General features: G+C 36.3%; 1 protein-coding gene and 1 long non-coding RNA gene across 4 annotated transcripts in view; one reads left to right on the top strand and one right to left on the bottom strand.

The window, feature by feature from the left end:
• Nucleotides 1–17,466, top strand: part of LOC139829115 (uncharacterized) — a 401,519-nt gene that overhangs the window by 279,535 nt on the left and 104,518 nt on the right. Inside the window, exon 2 of the long non-coding RNA XR_011741395.1 lies at nucleotides 12,894–12,998. This is a non-coding gene — a long non-coding RNA (uncharacterized lncRNA). The remainder of the gene's footprint in view (nucleotides 1–12,893; nucleotides 12,999–17,466) is intronic.
• Nucleotides 7,944–17,466, bottom strand: part of GABRA1 (gamma-aminobutyric acid type A receptor subunit alpha1) — a 42,400-nt gene continuing 32,877 nt past the window's right edge. For all 3 annotated transcript variants that reach the window (XM_071814798.1, XM_071814796.1, XM_065848949.2), the window contains exons 8-10: nucleotides 16,617–16,769; nucleotides 13,899–14,101; nucleotides 7,944–10,766 (exon numbers count right to left, since the gene is read on the bottom strand). In XM_071814798.1, the coding sequence (XP_071670899.1) occupies nucleotides 10,458–10,766; nucleotides 13,899–14,101; nucleotides 16,617–16,769 (665 nt within the window). In that variant the 3' untranslated portion in view covers nucleotides 7,944–10,457. The remainder of the gene's footprint in view (nucleotides 10,767–13,898; nucleotides 14,102–16,616; nucleotides 16,770–17,466) is intronic.

The following is a 17,466-nucleotide window of genomic DNA, read 5'->3' as shown; positions in this document are numbered from 1 at the left end:
TTTAGGCCATGTCTACTTGTCATAAGTCACAGCTCTGGGGCACTGCTGTCCCAGGACTATTGCTCTCTAATCCTGATGTAGGTTGCCTGCAGCCGTTAAATCTTTCCCTGAACTCTTTGGTTTTTAATCCCATGGTCCCTTATGGCATGAAACAATCTGTCATCTCACTCTTGTCCCAAGACTCTTCCCTATATCTAGCCCTGACAAGTCATGGCAAAGAGTGAAACAAAAGCAGGTAATTGAAGGTTTAGCAAAATAAAGGGAATCTGCAATGAAATTCTAGTTCACATGTTGTGCTAATATCACACAGAAATATATTTCCATCATTCATTATTTTAACAAGATACATTGAGAGTGAAAAATGAAAAAAGCATTTCAGCCTATGTGGTCCAAGACCCAAACTCATTTAAGCACCTGCACTTCAGCAGTTAAGCACAGTTAAGGACATAAAAAATGGAGCCATAGGACATCTGGACGTCATGTGCCCAATCATCACCTTTGGCCATCTTAGTTTTCCTAGTTCAAGTGCTGACTCTGTCTATGTAAACACAGCTTGAAAAACAATTATGCATATATAATAATACAGTTATTTGGTGAGAAAGGAGGAAGAAAAGATGGCAAATGAGTGTAACAGAGCAGAATGCAGAGCTCTACATGTAGCACAAGTTGAAATATCCATTTACAATCAGACTTTCAAGTTAGGTACATCATTGCCATTCACACATTTGAATAGCTCACCATTTATCTGCATGGGAAATTGGAACAAAGTTTTGGAGGTCACTGAGATGTGCATGGGGTGCTCACTCTGGCTTATTTAAAATTGTGCTTACAGCTCATGGCACAAATATAGAGACAGATACACCTCAGCTCTGCTGAAGCTCACAGCTTACTCAGCCAAATGTGTTCACAGCAAATCTGAGGTGTGATCCAGTAGAGTAGATGAAATGGGGTTGGAAGGTACATTGGTGACAATGGTTGTCATGCCTGTGTCTCAGCAGCACTGAGCAGTCATACACATGCATGGTGGTTTTGGGTAGTGAAGATACTGAAATGCACTAAGCAAGAATAAAGACCATTTCAGAAGTAAATACTTCTAGAGGATCTTGTACTTTGTTATCAAAATGCTATTAATTATAATTACAGTGAGGCAAATAAGGGAATTTTTCAGATTATGTCATCTGGTTCACCATTGAAGTCTATGAAAAGAATTTAATAAATCAAAACTCACCATCTTTGAAGATGGTGCAACCATTGAGTGGTGAGATATTGTACCTGAGCTTCTAATACACTTCACTGCTTAGAGAATAAAAGGTGAGTTCGAAGTGGGTGCCAAACCCAAAACTTTCCATTGATTTCCACAAAGTTTAGGAGGAATTATGGCACTGTTCACACTTCTCAGGAAATTATGTAACACTGCATCCTCTACATGAATTCTGTTGTGTTATTAGGTGACTAGGTGGCAAAGTTTAGATGCAAATCAACGCTGAAGCTATCGTAGAAAGAAGAACCACTTGAAGTTGGGGAGAAAGTTCATATGTATATATATGTATAAATATGTCTCAGTTAAAATATATAAATATGTATTAACAGCATTCTGATAATTTGATTAGAGGTTTAGGACTGTTTCTTTAGGGTTGAGAGGCTTCCCCTCATTATCCCACAGTTTAAGCTCTATATATACATATTTAAGAGAGGGTTATTTTTCCCCAAGGACACTCTGCCCTTGGCAGAGTCCCGGAGCTGATGCAAATTTATCTAAGGGTCAGGAGGTTTTGCACTCTTCCTGTAAAGTTAGCCGTAAAAATATTTTAATGTGTTTTATACAGATATACACTCTACCAATTTTTCCCCCAAGCAAATAGTAATTAGGAGCAATGAAAAAAAAATCTTGTTATTTCTGACTTGCCATAAGACCTTATTTCATATTTACTGAACAGCAGCCTCACAGTGTCCTCCTTGGAAGACTCAAGTGCCATAAGGCAACTGGTAGTATTTAGTAATCTTCTGCATCACTAGTTTTGCCTTTTGGGCTCCAAAATTGATTTTCCTCATCTTGGCATATCTTTACAGCTATGCCCCTTGACCTATTGCACCGCACTGGCCAGCGGTGGCATGAGTGGCAGAAAAAATGTAAGTCAGACTGGTGATTTCTGGGACATCAGAAGTGACAGCTTCATGAACACAGGGAGTTGAGACTGTTCTTTGAAATATATTACAGCTGGGAATCAATCACCACATGAAGAAATCCCCTGAAAGACAGGGAATGTGTGTACCCTGTAAGTACACAACCTAAAGTTGTGTTGAACATATTTTAGACTTCTGCCAAGAATGTAATATACTGTGTGAGAACCAATTATCTTAAAAATCTTAGATGTTGGTGGTTGTTGTTATAAACATGCTGGGATGAAAAGAGTCTCCATAAAATATATTCTTGTTTTATTTGAAATTCTCTTGAAACTGCCCTAGCCACAATACAGATGCATATGACGGTCACTGCTAGCTGGCTTCCCCTAGCCTGTGTTAAGCTGCTTCACCTCTGACTTCACAGCCCTCTTGCCTTCAGTTCCTTCTGTTGTTGTATAGGCAAAGTTCCCTTGTGTCCGTGTTTTTCTCCATGTACACTGATGAGAACAGTGTGTCCATTCTAACTGTGCACAGTGCTGGCACTCCATGTAATGGTTCAAGTGGCAGAGTTGAAACCTCAGGTGAGTTGTTCTCTGTTGCTACAGGGAAACCAGTAGTAGTAGAAATAAGATATATTTTTGACCTGGGATTGATGCATTACAATTCAGTTTCTGCTGTGTTGGTCTCTGTTCAAGATCCTTCACTATGCTGACCTTGAAGCCAGTTTACTGATGTGCACTGGCCAGCCACAGTTATGATGTGAAGAGAAACAGATGATTATTTGCCATTTGCCCAGACAATACCTTCCCATGTCGTTAGTCTTCTTATCTTTTAAACGAGCATTCCCAGCTATTAAATACTAGATATAATAAAACTAAATAATAGCTAATAACCTGTATAGCTTGCTTGCAATACAGAGGTGTAATAGCTTGTCTGACATTTTTTAGAGCCAACATTATCTTTATCACTGGTAAATGCCTCCTGAGACTCATTATTCATGTAATTCCCATTAAGAGGCAGTAGTAAAACAGTCTGTTGTCTTACAACTCTTGTTGTTAAGTACACTGTGTTTAGTAATAAATATATCAGCTTGTGCCACACCAGAGAATTATTATTATTTCTTATCTCTAGACATTTATAAATAAATGGATCATGTTTATTTACAGATTCTTTTCCATTTACTTCTTGCAGTAACTAGATAAAACTGCTTTTCTTTACATCTACAGTTATATTTCTTGAAGCTTGTTTATTCCCTTTGAACCTGAGGCTGTAACAAAATTAATATTCTTGCTTTTTATATCTTTACAATTAACCAAGGATGATATTTAGGAAAATAAAAAGTTATATTGAAAGATAAATTATGTCAGTTCTAGAATAATGTGATAGAAATACTTCACAGAATTGAGTTACTTGAACTTCTGTTTTTTTTCTACTGCCTTTGCATGGCTTGATACAGGATGATAATAATTAACTTGTGTCTCTAATTTGTCTATGAGAACCTTCAATATAAAATTCAAGTTCTGTTATATAATTGAGAAGATATTTTGCAGCAGTGTGGATATAACCAGGAACTCTTTTTGTCTTTCAAAGCCTTGAAGCTCATGCTTGTGTGACTTACCACTTAAGTACTTATGGCACTGTTCATGTGTCTGCAAGAGTAAGATTTTTATTCTCATGTTCTGGCAAAATTCAGACTCAGAAGATTTTGTTAGCAGAACTTGCTGCAAAATCCAATGATATTTTTCTTGCTTTCTGTTATAATTATTTTTTTTAGCATCGCCAGTATACTTTTTAAAGTCATGCTATACCTGGCTTGAAACATTGAGATTTTCAAAAGCATTAAGCACTCATTTAATTCTGCTGGTATCCACCTGAAAGGGTTTTTGCTGTTTGTTCAGTCATTTGCTAGGAGGAACCCAATGCTGTCTCAGGGTGGGGAGGTGAATGATGGATGGTTAATCATCAGGACTAAAGCTGTGATAAGCATCTGAAAGTAAACTTTCAGGTTACCAGTTCTCTGTATTATTTTTAATGGTCTTTCTCTTCTGTTTCAGTGTTCCTAAACCTATTTTTTGCATTTTTTGTACTTTTAGGGAGTTGCAGGCAAACAAATCTTTCTATTCATAAACTGTTAAATGGAAGCAGACAGTTTCAGCCAACCTTTGTTGGAAAACAAGGCATAGGTTAAAGTCACTTACAAATTAATATAACCTTTGAGATACAGAGTAACTCAATGACCAGGATACAACTCCTGTGCATTCTTGGAAATCATGTGAAATCATGGCTGAGTTCTCTGGAAGTATCAAGTGGAACTGCAAAAAGATTCGCCTTCTCTGGGAATCTGGGTATCATTTGGGGGAAGAGATGGATGTAAAAAAGGGCATTCAGGTGTGAAAATTCTGTATTTGCAGCCAGCTGAACATTTTATCAGCACATATATTGTTCTCATAATACTGCGTCCTTTTAAACTGGTGAAATGGGATGTGTTGGTCTAGTTACTTCATTTGTGTTTTCGTCATCTTCCCACAGACAATATAGTTAGAAGAGAGGGTAGTCACAAACAAGCTGGTAAATGCCCTAATGACCCAAGGTCCCATTTTGCTTGGTCTAAATTCGCCCAATTCCTTACAAATCAGGCTTTGGTGAGGCAAGACTGGGAAGAGATGACAGAAATGTGCAGAAATCAGCAAGACTGACGTAGGTGCTTTCTTCCGAATAGTTGTGTGTAGCGTTTTTCTTTTAAGTTTGACTTAGCTGTGCCACGTAAATGAAGAAACAAAATCCTATCAAGCCAACAAAATTTTACATTAAACTGCATATTATTTTGTCGCGTCCATGAGGCTTAGCTGAGAATTATGGTTAGTTACAAAAATATTGTACATCGCCACATTAAAACTAAATTTTGATCTAAGGCTCCCACACAGTAGTTTCCCGAGATACGCACCACCACCTTTGAGGAGTGTGCCCCTCACCTCTTCATGCCTGCACAGCCCCTCAGACAAGAGGAAGATGAAAACTGAAGTTGAATTTCATGAGTTTTTGTAGGAAAACAAAATCAAAGAAAAAACCCTGTCTGAAATGTCTCCTGGAGCTATAGAAATCAATGATTTAGTCCAAAAAGGAGATGACCTCTTAATTTAGTTGATTGTTTAAATTGAAAAAATGTTATTTTTCTTCCTCAAATTTATGTCCTTCGGGTCCTAACAATTGGCAGAGATTTTTACTGTGTTCTCTATGGGCTTTTTCCCTTATTCAAAGAGTGCATTCATTTAAAAGATTCTTGGCTGAAATCCACTTTTCTGGTTTTGGAAGGTATTTAATAAAAAAGGAATTTAAGAGAAAAATATCTTTCTATTGTAGCTTCACTAGGTTTTATTTTTGCTTTCAGATGACCATGAAAGGTTTTCTTGTGTTTATTTTTGCTGGAATTTTTCAGATCCTTGTGGTATCTATGTTGCATCAATAAACACCACTGCAACGGAGAGCAAGCTTACAAGCCACTTGTTTAGAAGTGTGGTTCTGCTGAAATAGGAGCTCTAAGTATGTGGGGTTTTATAAAGACATTTGCATTAATCCCATAGCAGCTAAATTATTTTTTCCTGTGGTCACTTTAGTCAGCTAGTATTAAGCACATAATACATACATGTAGAACTATTATGTAGTGAAGATGCACACTCTGGGCAGCCATTAATACGACACTTCTAAACAAATTTAGCATCTTAGACTTGGTTCAGATCCTTGGGCATGTACAACTTCAGGCTAATTAAATACTTCATACGTGAGGACATTTAGAAATAAATTAATAGTATCTGTTTGCATTCAAATGTCCTTGATTGGAGGAAGAGTCCAGCAAATCGGTCTTTCCTCCCTTGACAACACGTTCAGAAAAGCAGTGCCCGTTGTTGGTTGATTTGTCTGTCTGCAGGTTTTTGAGGGGAAATGGCTCCAGTCTTCGGGTGAAAGATGTGTAACAGCTGTGCTGCAAGTGCAAAATCTACTCAGAGCATTTTCAAATGCCCTGAAGGAGTTTTATCAAATAAGTTTATCAGCAGCTGTGAAGTCATCCTGCCCATTTGGATAGGCCTACAGCCAGAGAGAATGAGCCTATAGAAACTTGTCGTTTCAAAGCTTTTACCTCTCCTGTTGTATTTTGCGTAGTTGGTAATCAGATGTAACATGACAGCAACAGCTTGACAAGCTGATAATATACTTCACTTGCAAAATTCGTGTGCTAAGACTGCGAACACATTTTTAAGCTGTGTCATGTTTATGCAGAACAGAAGGATTTTTTTCTACTTTTCTGAATCTGCTATAGAAACTCTGAGAAGATTTTGAGTTTTTGTCTTTTAAATTAAGACTGATATTTTTGCAGTCTCTAAGAGAAAGTTTTACTTTCCCCAGTCACAGTAATTTATTGGGACAGGCATTCAGATACAAAGCACAGGCTAAAAGAAATTCTCTTATTACTTGTTTCCTGAAGCGTGTGTGCCCCATTTTCTAGCCATTAGGTTGTTTCATAAGCTTTTATTATTTACTTTATTGGGGAAAAATAGAAGAGGATAGAGAAGGAAATCAGTCTTTTTCAAGTCTCACATAGTCTAACAGAAAGAATATAATTAATAAAGTTGCTGATGTTGTAAAAAAAGTTCTTTATCATTAAGAAAATCCTACAGTAACTTCTAGGAATGATCCAAGAAAAACATGAGAAGCTTCCCCTGCTAATGGTACATCAGAGCAAACACAGAGATGTGTGTTCTGCCCAGATTTCTGCCTAAGAATGTTGGAGCAGTAGCAAAGGAGATGTGAGAATCCCCATGTGTGCTCTGCATCTGGTATGGGAACATAGGAGGTGGGTGTTCAAACAGTGCCACTCGCCACTTTCTTTACCATATTCCTCCAGAAACTGCTGTGGGTTTCCATAGGGATTTCATCTCTGTGCAGTGAGTAGTAGGAGGCAAGGAACAGGGTTTGAGACTGCACTATTCTCATTCAAAATAGAAGAATGGAATCTGGGTCTGTATTAACACAATCTTTCCTTCCATTTTGAAGAATCCTTCTTTAGGACTCATGCTTAAGAACACTATGAATATTGTTTGAGACGTACATACATTTATATCGACCTCTCCTGCTTTGGATCCTCCAAAACTGTATGTCTGCAGTTGGTGGTTCCCCCTGTATAAGAGCATAAGCCTTGCTTTCCAGGAACTTTTCCGAAACATTCTGTGGGCGGGATGCACTGGAATGACTTTCCCTCTCTCTGTGTTTTAGTATGTGGTGAAAAATGAAGAGCTGAGAATTAAAATTTTCGTGCTATGCTTATGCTTGTTTGAATACTATCCTCATGACTCATTAAGTGAATTAATATTATTTTATACAGCCCGAGGTTCTCTTCTGTCAGTCTTTCTTAGATCTGTGCATTTATTTAATCGGTGAAATCTATAACATGAATACACACATATTTACTCACTCGCTTGTTTATCTGCCATTTTATCTGGCATACAGTGTATTTTATTCTGTTCCTACCCTGTGTCATATTCATTGTTGTGGAACTAGAACTTAACAATTGTTCATCTGATTCAATTAATAGCTTTACTGGATATACATTGTACAGACTGAACTATCTTTTTTGAATGTCAAATCAGATTTTGGAAGCATTCCTGTGGTATTTGTCCCTGGAAAACACTGGACAGAAAATTACATCTATTAAAACTGCATTCATTACCAAATCCTCAGCAACTGAGTTTTTGAATGAATAGCAGTTTATTGAAATATGTATAATAGAAGGCAGTAACTAAAGAAAACCAAAGTAAAACATTCACTTTCATTATTGAACATTTTTAGCTTTATTATTATAATAGAATTACAGTCTGACATAAAATAAAGAGCTTTTGCTAAACTCTGTAAAGCAATACATGCTTCTGCCATAAACAACCTCTATTAGATTTAGGTTTTATTGCCACATCACTGCACTGAAGTGCAATAAACATTCAATGTCATCTTTTTAAAATTATCCCAGGAGTAAACGGAAACTGTCCTCTATAAGAGTGTATCATTATTTTCAAGGAAGACTTACTATTATTACATGGTTTAGCAAAGCATTGTAAAAAAGCTACATAGAGAATACCTTGTCTTTGATAAACTGTGCAATCAAGTTTATACAGTATAATACTATTGGCATAGACTAACTAAGAGGTGGTATAATGCAATCATTGCATAGCAAAAAGCAGACTAGTTAAGTAATTCACATCTAATGTGCAAAATGCAGACCAAAAGGTAGCTATGAAGTGCTAGAAAGAGAAAATGCCCTAAATTAACACACTAGTTTAACGCCAAAAATAACAAGATAAACAAGTACACAGAAGTTAAAGAGCCATAGTTTATTTTTTTCTATACATATATCTACACATGATACCAGAAGATGGAACATCCCCTTTTAAATAAAACCCAATCAGATAACTTATCAAGTTTAGACAGGACTAAATGTTAGACAATGAAGCATTACTTAAAAAAAATAAGTCTCTAAATAAAACATTAACTGTTCCGTTTTGTAGATAACGTCAACTTTTTGATATATTTGAGAAAGTTTAGAAAACATTAGCTATGATATTTGACTCTCAGAAGCTCTTTGTCTGGAGGCTCGAGTAGGATTGTTTTGAAATTCAGTGCCATTTACTATGTTTTTTTAATTGATGCTTGCAAATATCCACAATTCTTCCCATCTCTTTGAAAAGTCTTTATTTGAAATTTTATTTCTAAGAATCAGCAGTAATGATACTGACTAGGATTTTTTTAAAGGGAGCACAATACCTGCAAAATGGACATCTCATATTTAAAGCCCTTACATATTGTTCCTACAAATATATTGCTACAGTAAAAATGAAATGTAGTAAGTTTACTCAATAAAATCTATTTTCCTGTACATTCTTTTATGTATGACTTTTTTTGTATTTAATGCTACATATATTACATCACTTATTGTAACAGTTATGTATCAGCAAATATAGCAGTAATATACAGATGAACTTCTGTCTTCACAAATATTTCACCATTTTTACCTACCAAATATAATCCCATACTTTAGTATTTATGCATGACCTGAGCAGACCAGTCATTAATCTAATAGTATACATTGGATGACATTGTCAGATTGCAAGCTACTGTACACTTACCCACTTTACAAATGGAAGTAATTACAAGTACTTTGTGTGTATTTATTTTTTAGGCTTTCCAGTACCACTGTTTTTGTTTGTTTGTTTTATTCAGGCTCTAAATATGTTTTATTGAGCATTTAACAACATATTAAGAGCTAAGAGGTGAATCCTACACAATGTTTTAAGAACACAACTTTAAAAAAGTAAAAAAATGTACAATCTCATGCTGCATATTTACATATATTATTTAAATACTATATTTTGTCTTTCTGCTATCCATAAATCTCTGTCTAAAGCTTCTTTTTAATGTATCATTTTATAAAAGAATACATTCAATGTATCTAGAGCTTGCAAAAATTGTTGGTTTGTTGTGGTTTGTTTTTTTTTGTTTGTTTTTGTTTTATTAATTATTTAAAACATAGTGATTAGTAACGGCTCTCTGAAAAAGCATCCAGGAATTGTTTGGATTGCACAGCTGATAGAGAGAACTTGGAGTCTGCACTTGATTGTGCAACTGCTTTTAAATCTATTCTAGTGGCAACTTAATGCTCAGAACGAGAGTGCAGTAAGACAGCAGAATAAAGCATTTGTTACTATTAGATCTTATGTGCTCTACAGTGACAAACTGTACCTAGAGTGAGTAGGTTTCCTTTTTCTTTAAAGATGATTGAATATTTTAAGTCAGGTGGTTTGGAATATAGCAGAGAAAAGGGGTTAGTAAAATAGTATATCTTATGGCATTCAGCAAATGGAAAGCTTTGCATCCTTGAAAAGATTATAAACAGTGGTTGAATAAATGGTTTGGTGTAGTATGTGCATCAGGAACATCATAAAGAATATTTTCCCACTCCCCGCAATCCTTTGAATAAAAATATCTTTTTCACTTACATATACAATGCCTTTTAGGGACATTCAGTACTAAGCTATCTACAAATGGTTTCCCTTTCCCTTTTAATTACTCTACAACTCTTTCTTTCCCATTTTCAGAATGACTTTTCCAAAGTATATAGCTTTTTCACACAGCTTTTTAAAATATACAGTTATATTTTACCTTTTGTTAAATAAAGAAACCAGTGTTTTCTTTAAGACAGAGGCAATGAAGCAAATGGGAATTACTATATGTGAAAACGGGAAGCAATTCCCAGAACTAAAGACAAAACAGAACTATACGAATAAATGAAGTTATTGATGTGGGGTTGGAGCTTTTAGCTGGGGCTCCCGGTTTAAATAGGTAGCCCAGTAGACTAAGTTAAAGATTCCAAAAAGCAAAGGGAAGGCTATTCTTGATAGTCGATCAATTTTACTGACGCTGTTAAAAGTTTTCTTGGGTTCTGCAGGTTTTGTTTCTGGCTTAACTTCTTTGGGCTCAATTGTTGCACTTTTAGCAATGGTTGCCAGCCCAGGGTCCCTTGCAATATTAGGGGTATAGCTCGTAGCAGCAGCTGTGTAGGTGTTGTTTTTCTTAATGAGAGGATCCTTTATTTTCTTTGGCTGAAGAAAGAAGAAAATGTTTTATTCGCCCTACCATCTCAACAGATAAGGTTATGAAAACACACTATAAAACTTTGCAATCAATCCAATTTATGCCACAAATTGTAATAAGCTGTAAGAAAGACATTAATGTCAGGTTACGTACCTCATGCAAAATATTTGGGTGAAGACAAAGAAAAAAATCATCCATCTACATTTCTTGTATTAGTCGAACCAAATTAGATGATGGATAAACTATAATGAGGACTTATAGGCAGTCTCACAGATCAACAAAGTTATCTTTAATGGTAATCAACATTGACAAACCAATCAACTGTGCTTCTTAACCAGGATAAAACCTTCAGAAGACACTGAGTTTCTTAATGTAGCTTTCCAATATTAAGACAAATAATGCTGTAGAATGCATTCTAACATCCTTCATATATAAAAATACACAATTAAAAAATCATGTGATCATACACTAATAGAGTAGATTATTTAATAAAATGCAAAGCTGCCAGCATTCTGTTCACTAATGGTTTACACCAGTTGTATATGCATTATATGGAACAGGAATTTAATGTTAATTGGATCAATAATGGTTGAAATGTCATTGCACATACAGGGACTTCAATAGCTGTATGATTTTTGCATCCACCTGCCTATATTGCTAAAGCAAGGATGGACTGAAAATCTTTTAGTGAAGAAGAACTTATTGATCTGACAGAATATCTAGATTTTTCCTGTAGGTTCTTATGTTTTCTAGTATCCTACCTCTGCAATCTACATGTAGGAAAAGAATTTAATCTTAGACATCTGAAGTTACAAGTTGGAATTCCACAGTCCCTGTTGCAGGCAGTCTGAACCCTTCCTCCAGCCACTGCACTAGGGTTAACATAAAAGAGAGATGATGTGCGTCATTGGAGAGGCATGAAGAAAAGCAGCTCTTTGCTCCAAGTTCCTCTGATTACAAGAAAAAGAAACAGATAACAAAAAAATCCCAAGAGCTTAGAAAATCTTTAGGCAGTACTTGTCGCAAAAAGAATAGAAAAATGTTATGTTTCATCCTCTTAGATGAGGGAAAAAATGGCTAAAACAAAAATATCACCAAAACGTGATCTGTTATGTCATTTCCCAAGATAGCAAATACAATTCTGTGATTTCAAGAAGCAGCTGTCCCACAGAGGCAATATTTTTTCAAGTAGTCATGGTACTTTTTGTGGCAGATCAACTGTAGATCAATAGCTATATAGACCACCCAGTGGGCAGGGTCTGGGAAAAACTTGTTTGAGAGGTGAGTGTTCCAGGGAGCAGAGAGGCTGCTGCAGGACCCTGGGGAATGTGAATGGAATCTGCAAAAGCATCAGTGCACTTGGGGGAGGTTTGTGGAAGGATGGCTTGGAGCCTCACGCAGCACGGAAATGAAGGCTGAAATGTTAAAGTTCTGCTGCTTAGTAAGAAAAGGGAATCACATAATGACCATGATGTAGATGTTCTTGATTTCATTACAATGTTCAGCTTAGCTTGAAGATGAGAAAAAGCTTCAAATAGTCTTAGGATATTTTTGCTCAATAGGAAGAACAGGTTGAAAAGAAAAACCCTTTTTTTTAGTTGTCTGTCTGCTCTTTTCCTCCTGAGCAGGAAGGCTGTTACATGCTTGCTGAGTATGAAACCAGATACTTCAGGGAGCAGCGATAAATCTGGCAGGCAAAGAGCTGCTGCACAGAAGTCTTGGAGGAGACCCTTCCTATAGATGTAAATGTCATGAGGAATCTGATCCACAGAAAGTCCTGACATCAGTCAGGGTCCTAATGTTTCATATGTCAAATTCAACTTTATGAAGAAGTAATGTGACAGCTAATTAGAGTTCTAAATTTTATTACGCTGTGATGCTCTGTTTGCCATTAGTTTGCCTTGCCTGCCTTTCCTTATGTCTGCAAATAATGCTGCTCTTCCAGGGGCCAGAATGTCCAATGTTTTAAGTAGTGTTTAAATATTGTGTTCATAATGTTGTGGGTTTTGTTTTTCATTTGAAACAAATGAAATGGCTTATTATAGTAACTATATTACAAGGTAGGTTGTATTAACAAGTCAATATTTAATATTTAAGGATTTTGTTCCACTAATACAGCCTATTTTTTGCAATAGATTTCATGAAGATAGGAGCACACCAAAGAATCAAATTATTTTCAATGAAAGTATCGTCAGTAACTGAAAACTCAATATTCACCAGCAGCCGAGCAGCTCATTACTGTAAGTTTGCTTTGTTACTTCATTCATTTGTTCTGCTGAATCTCTAGTCTGTGAATGTTCATAATGACCCATTAGGCAAGTTAAAAATCTCTTACAAGATCTCTTTCAAAAAAAAAAAAAGAAAAAAGAAAAAAGCTTATTTACAGAAGCAGCTGACGTGATAACTCATAGGAAATGGAAAGCTTTCTCTTTCATGCCCTAAACATTCTCAACAATTTTGTGATGCACCTGCGATTTACAGAGCAGTTCTGATCGCAGAGCAAAGGGACTCAGTGTGACGCCTCTGTCGCACTCAGGGAGGTGTGGGTCACGACTGCACACTCCCAACACAACTGTCAGTACTTATCCAAAACAAATCAATTTCTCCTGTTGACTGAGAAGTAAAAATAATACTTTTATTTTTAAAAATAAGGAAAGGGTTGGAGGCAAAAAGAAGGAAAGAAAAAGTCCTGTGTTGGTATATTTGGTCATGATCATAGAGCAATCTTGCTGAAGTTCCTGTTGGGGAGCAATATCCTTCGAAAACGATCGGGTACAGTAGCCACAAGATTTTTTTCCTATGTTTATACTGGGGTATCCACACTTTCTTTTCCTCAAACACTAGAAAATTAATTTATCGTCCTTCTACTCAGATGCACAAGTCAAAATCTCGGTAAAATTTTTAATTATTAATAGCATTAAATATCATCCAGTACATCAGAAGTAGTATTTAGGTACTTTGTGTCTAAGTAATTACTGTTTATGTGTAGAAATGCTGTGTGTAAACACATGAGGAAACACTATTGGAGTAGTTACTTACTATTCTAAATAACAAGAATTTCTAATGGGCTAAAAAAACCCTACATAATGACCAAACATGGCATAGTATGACCTGCTTGGATAGACACTGAGCGACGTTACCTTTTCAGGAACTACGCTTTTGCCATCCCACGCGTAGCCTCTCTTTGTGAAGTAATTCACTGTTGCAAACTCGATGAGCGCAGAAAACACAAAGGCATAGCACACGGCTATAAACCAATCCATGGCAGTGGCGTAGGCCACCTTGGGCAGCGAATTCCTCGCACTGATGCTCAAAGTGGTCATTGTCAGGACAGTTGTCACTCCTGGAAAGCAAACAGTTTGCAAGTGTTTGGATTAGTGGCTGTATCTTGTGCTTCACTTCTCAACTGTTAAAATAGATGGGAAAGTCTTCCCCCCTAATTCTTACAAACTTCCCCAACTAAGTTCAGTTGCTAATTGAGGATAGCAGATTTCAAGTTCTGTGGAAGTTGCAGGATCTTAAAAACATCTTTTATACCTTTATTCATTGACGTTTCTGTAGTAGAATATGTTTAAAGGCAAAATGAAATAATATTTTGAGTTGCGCACTAGATGTTACTTTAAGCTTCCTGGCATTTGGAGAATCATTGCTGCTGTTCCTTGTTCATGCCCTGCAAATTGTCCTACAGATGTAACAATTTAACTTTTTCAGTTCTTTCTTGCAGCAGTTCTAAGGTGTTTAGCGGAAAACAAAAGGGCTTGTTTTCATTCAGCTTATTTGGTATGTGCTCCTTCAAATGTGTAGTCAAATGCACTAAGCTTTATGTGATATTGTATTCGTTTGAAATGATGGTTCTGTCTGTCCCTTTACTCACTGATGCCCTGAAAATAGCAAATAATTTATGCAAGAGCAATGATAATGCAATTTGCATTTGTGATATTAGAGTTTCTCCCTGCTGATGAACCTTTTCCCTTAACTGGCCATAAGGAGCAAGCAGGACTGTACTGAACTCACACTGCTTGCAGCTGCTTGAAAAAAATAAATCTGCAAGTGCAGGACATTTACATCAAATCACATGTCCACAAGTTACCTTGACAACTGCAATGTCATGTATTGAATGTGTCTTGCGAGTTCATCTTTGCTGCGCTGAGTGTTAGTGAAAATGTGCAGTGGTCTAAAATAGCCCAAGTAATGAACAATTTATTTACATGCTGGTGTGAAGTGCCTAATGATGAAGCAATTTCTCTTCCCTGAGAGGCAACCTAATTTTGTCTTTGACTCATTACTAGTGAGTTTGTTTCTCTTGTATAGTAGCAAAACAGGATTTCTGATTTTTATTATCTGTGGTACTGAGTGGGCTGAAAGATGTAAGTTGTGCTTCTGTACGTATATACATTCATGCAGAATTTTCTGAAACATTACCATGAAGCAATGAAAAATCTATCTTGATACATAATAATGCAGTAAAAAACTACTATTTACTAAATAACTGTGTTCTAAAAGGAAATGTGTGGGGTTTTGAGCCTGTGAAGATAGCAGCTTGAACATCATGCAGTATTATATATTATTCATTATGAGACTAGGAAATTTTGTTCTCCACCTAGGGAAAATGTGTACCATTTCAAACTCATCATCTGACATTTCTTTTAAATGGCATGTTCACAAAGGTGTAAACCATCTAAAATTTCAATAGCCTTGACTACAGCAGCTCATAACAGGCTCAGGTTAATTCTCAGTGAAGTTGATGTTAAAAATTCAGAACTAATTTTAGATCTTAATGTAAACAATATTATGTAAATCTAATTTAATTATACTGCGGTTTAAGCCATTCTCCTGTAAATGCACATTCGTATATCAACAGAAAGCCTCTACTTGGTTCATGAGGTCTAAGGCTATGCAAGTTGTAATTGACTTCCAGAGGCACTGGGAAACTGAAACACAGCTGTGAAGAGTGCCAGAAAAGGTCAATAAAAATAGCTCTTGTTCAACAAGAGCTTTAGAGTCTGTATTTCTCAGCATTGGGATTTGCGGCTCTGTGGCTTTGCTATGTCCAGTGCAAATGGGTAAACTGCTTTTGGCAAAGCAGGATGGTCCATGGGTCCTGCCCCAGCCGTGCTCTGAGGGGGGGAACTAGCGTAAAAGTCAGCTGGGCTGTGTGTTCTTCTGTCTGAACATCACAAAAAGGCAGGTCACATAGCAGAAATCTAATGTTCTATTTTCCCTAACTGAAGATTTGGTTTTTGGTTTTACTTGACTTGGATTAATATCTCCAAAGATTATGTTAGTTGTTTGTTTCTAATTTTAAGATAGGCATTTGCAAGCAGTGGTTAAAACGCTAGAGACCAATTGTATAAACAGATTGCCTTCTTATTGCATTTGTTGAGCGCATCTATTCACCATTGTAAGCACAATAAATTGTCACTGATTTCAACAGGACATCTTTAGCAGCAGCCTGCAAAAAATGATGAAAAAGATTTTTAAAACAAAAATTTTCAAAGGACCTAAGGATGTCAAATGACCAACGCCCATCAATTAAAACCTTTTGGACAGTTCCCACCATGAATGTCTTTTCCATTGTCAGAAATGTTTTATTCCTGTACTTACTGCTTTGGAAAAGTCAAACTGTAATAGATTGCTTAAGATGTTTTCAGGTCTCTTTTTATGAACACTTTAAAAACTTTGGACCTTAAATCAGTTTCTGCTACATGTTTGCAATGAAACATGTTAATTAGTGTGTACTGCACCATGTCCAGGCTCATGCTGTTCTCCAATGCCATGTAAAACTAGTCATGCGTAACTATAAAATTTCTTAAATCTATTTGGCTTATGATTGCTGAGTAGGTATTGGTCTTGCTTACCAAATACAGTTCTTGCTGGAACAGATTCTCTGTTAAGCCAGAAGGACACCTGTGACAGTATCACTGTCATGATGCATGGCAGATAAGTCTGGATGACAAAGTAACCAATCTTTCTCTTCAGATGAAAATGTGTAGTCATAACAACATATTCCCCTAAAAACAAGAAAAACAGGAACATTAAAGCTTTTATAAATTACAAATTACAGGGCTTTCTAGGGAGTTGGGTTTTTTTGTTGTTGTTGGATTTTTATTTATTTATTTATTTATTACTTATATTTACCTCTGTTGTAAAAAAAAAAGTCCCCAGATCAACTTGGGTCAGCTCTAAAGGAAACATTCAATAGCACAGATTCTGAAGTTCCACTAATAATACAAAACTAGACAGTTCTGGGAAATGCTAATTAAATTTACATCTTCTCATCTATGCTGACTAGTGAATGAAAGTTTGCATTGACTGGTGGCTCTTGTGAAAGGCCTTATTCCATTAGAAGACAGAAACCCACCATAATATACACATGTAAACATCATATGAAAACGAAATCAAGACTGGCATTCAGAAGTGTTTCAGTCAGGCCAGGCTGAAGATCCAATTGTCGATGTGATTGCGTCTGCATTACAGTCTGTGCTTTATGTGCTCTGAAGATTAAGTGTCCCTGTTCCGCTAATTTAGGACTTTACTAAATGATTGTTCTCTCCTGAAGTAAACGGACAATGCAAGAATAACACAGAATATTTTCACTGGTGCTCACTTTTTAGGTGCTACAAGAGCATATGAGCTGGGTATTCTAATTGCAACTGAAAGGAATCTTAAGTGTTTATATAACTCTATAAATCTTACCTGTCAGAGCAC

This window comes from Patagioenas fasciata, chromosome 14, assembly GCF_037038585.1.
Source record: "Patagioenas fasciata isolate bPatFas1 chromosome 14, bPatFas1.hap1, whole genome shotgun sequence".
NCBI classification, from domain to species: Eukaryota; Metazoa; Chordata; class Aves; order Columbiformes; family Columbidae; genus Patagioenas; species Patagioenas fasciata.
The sequence above is the reverse complement of the archived record's forward strand: the minus strand, read 5'-3'. Positions and strand labels throughout refer to the sequence as shown.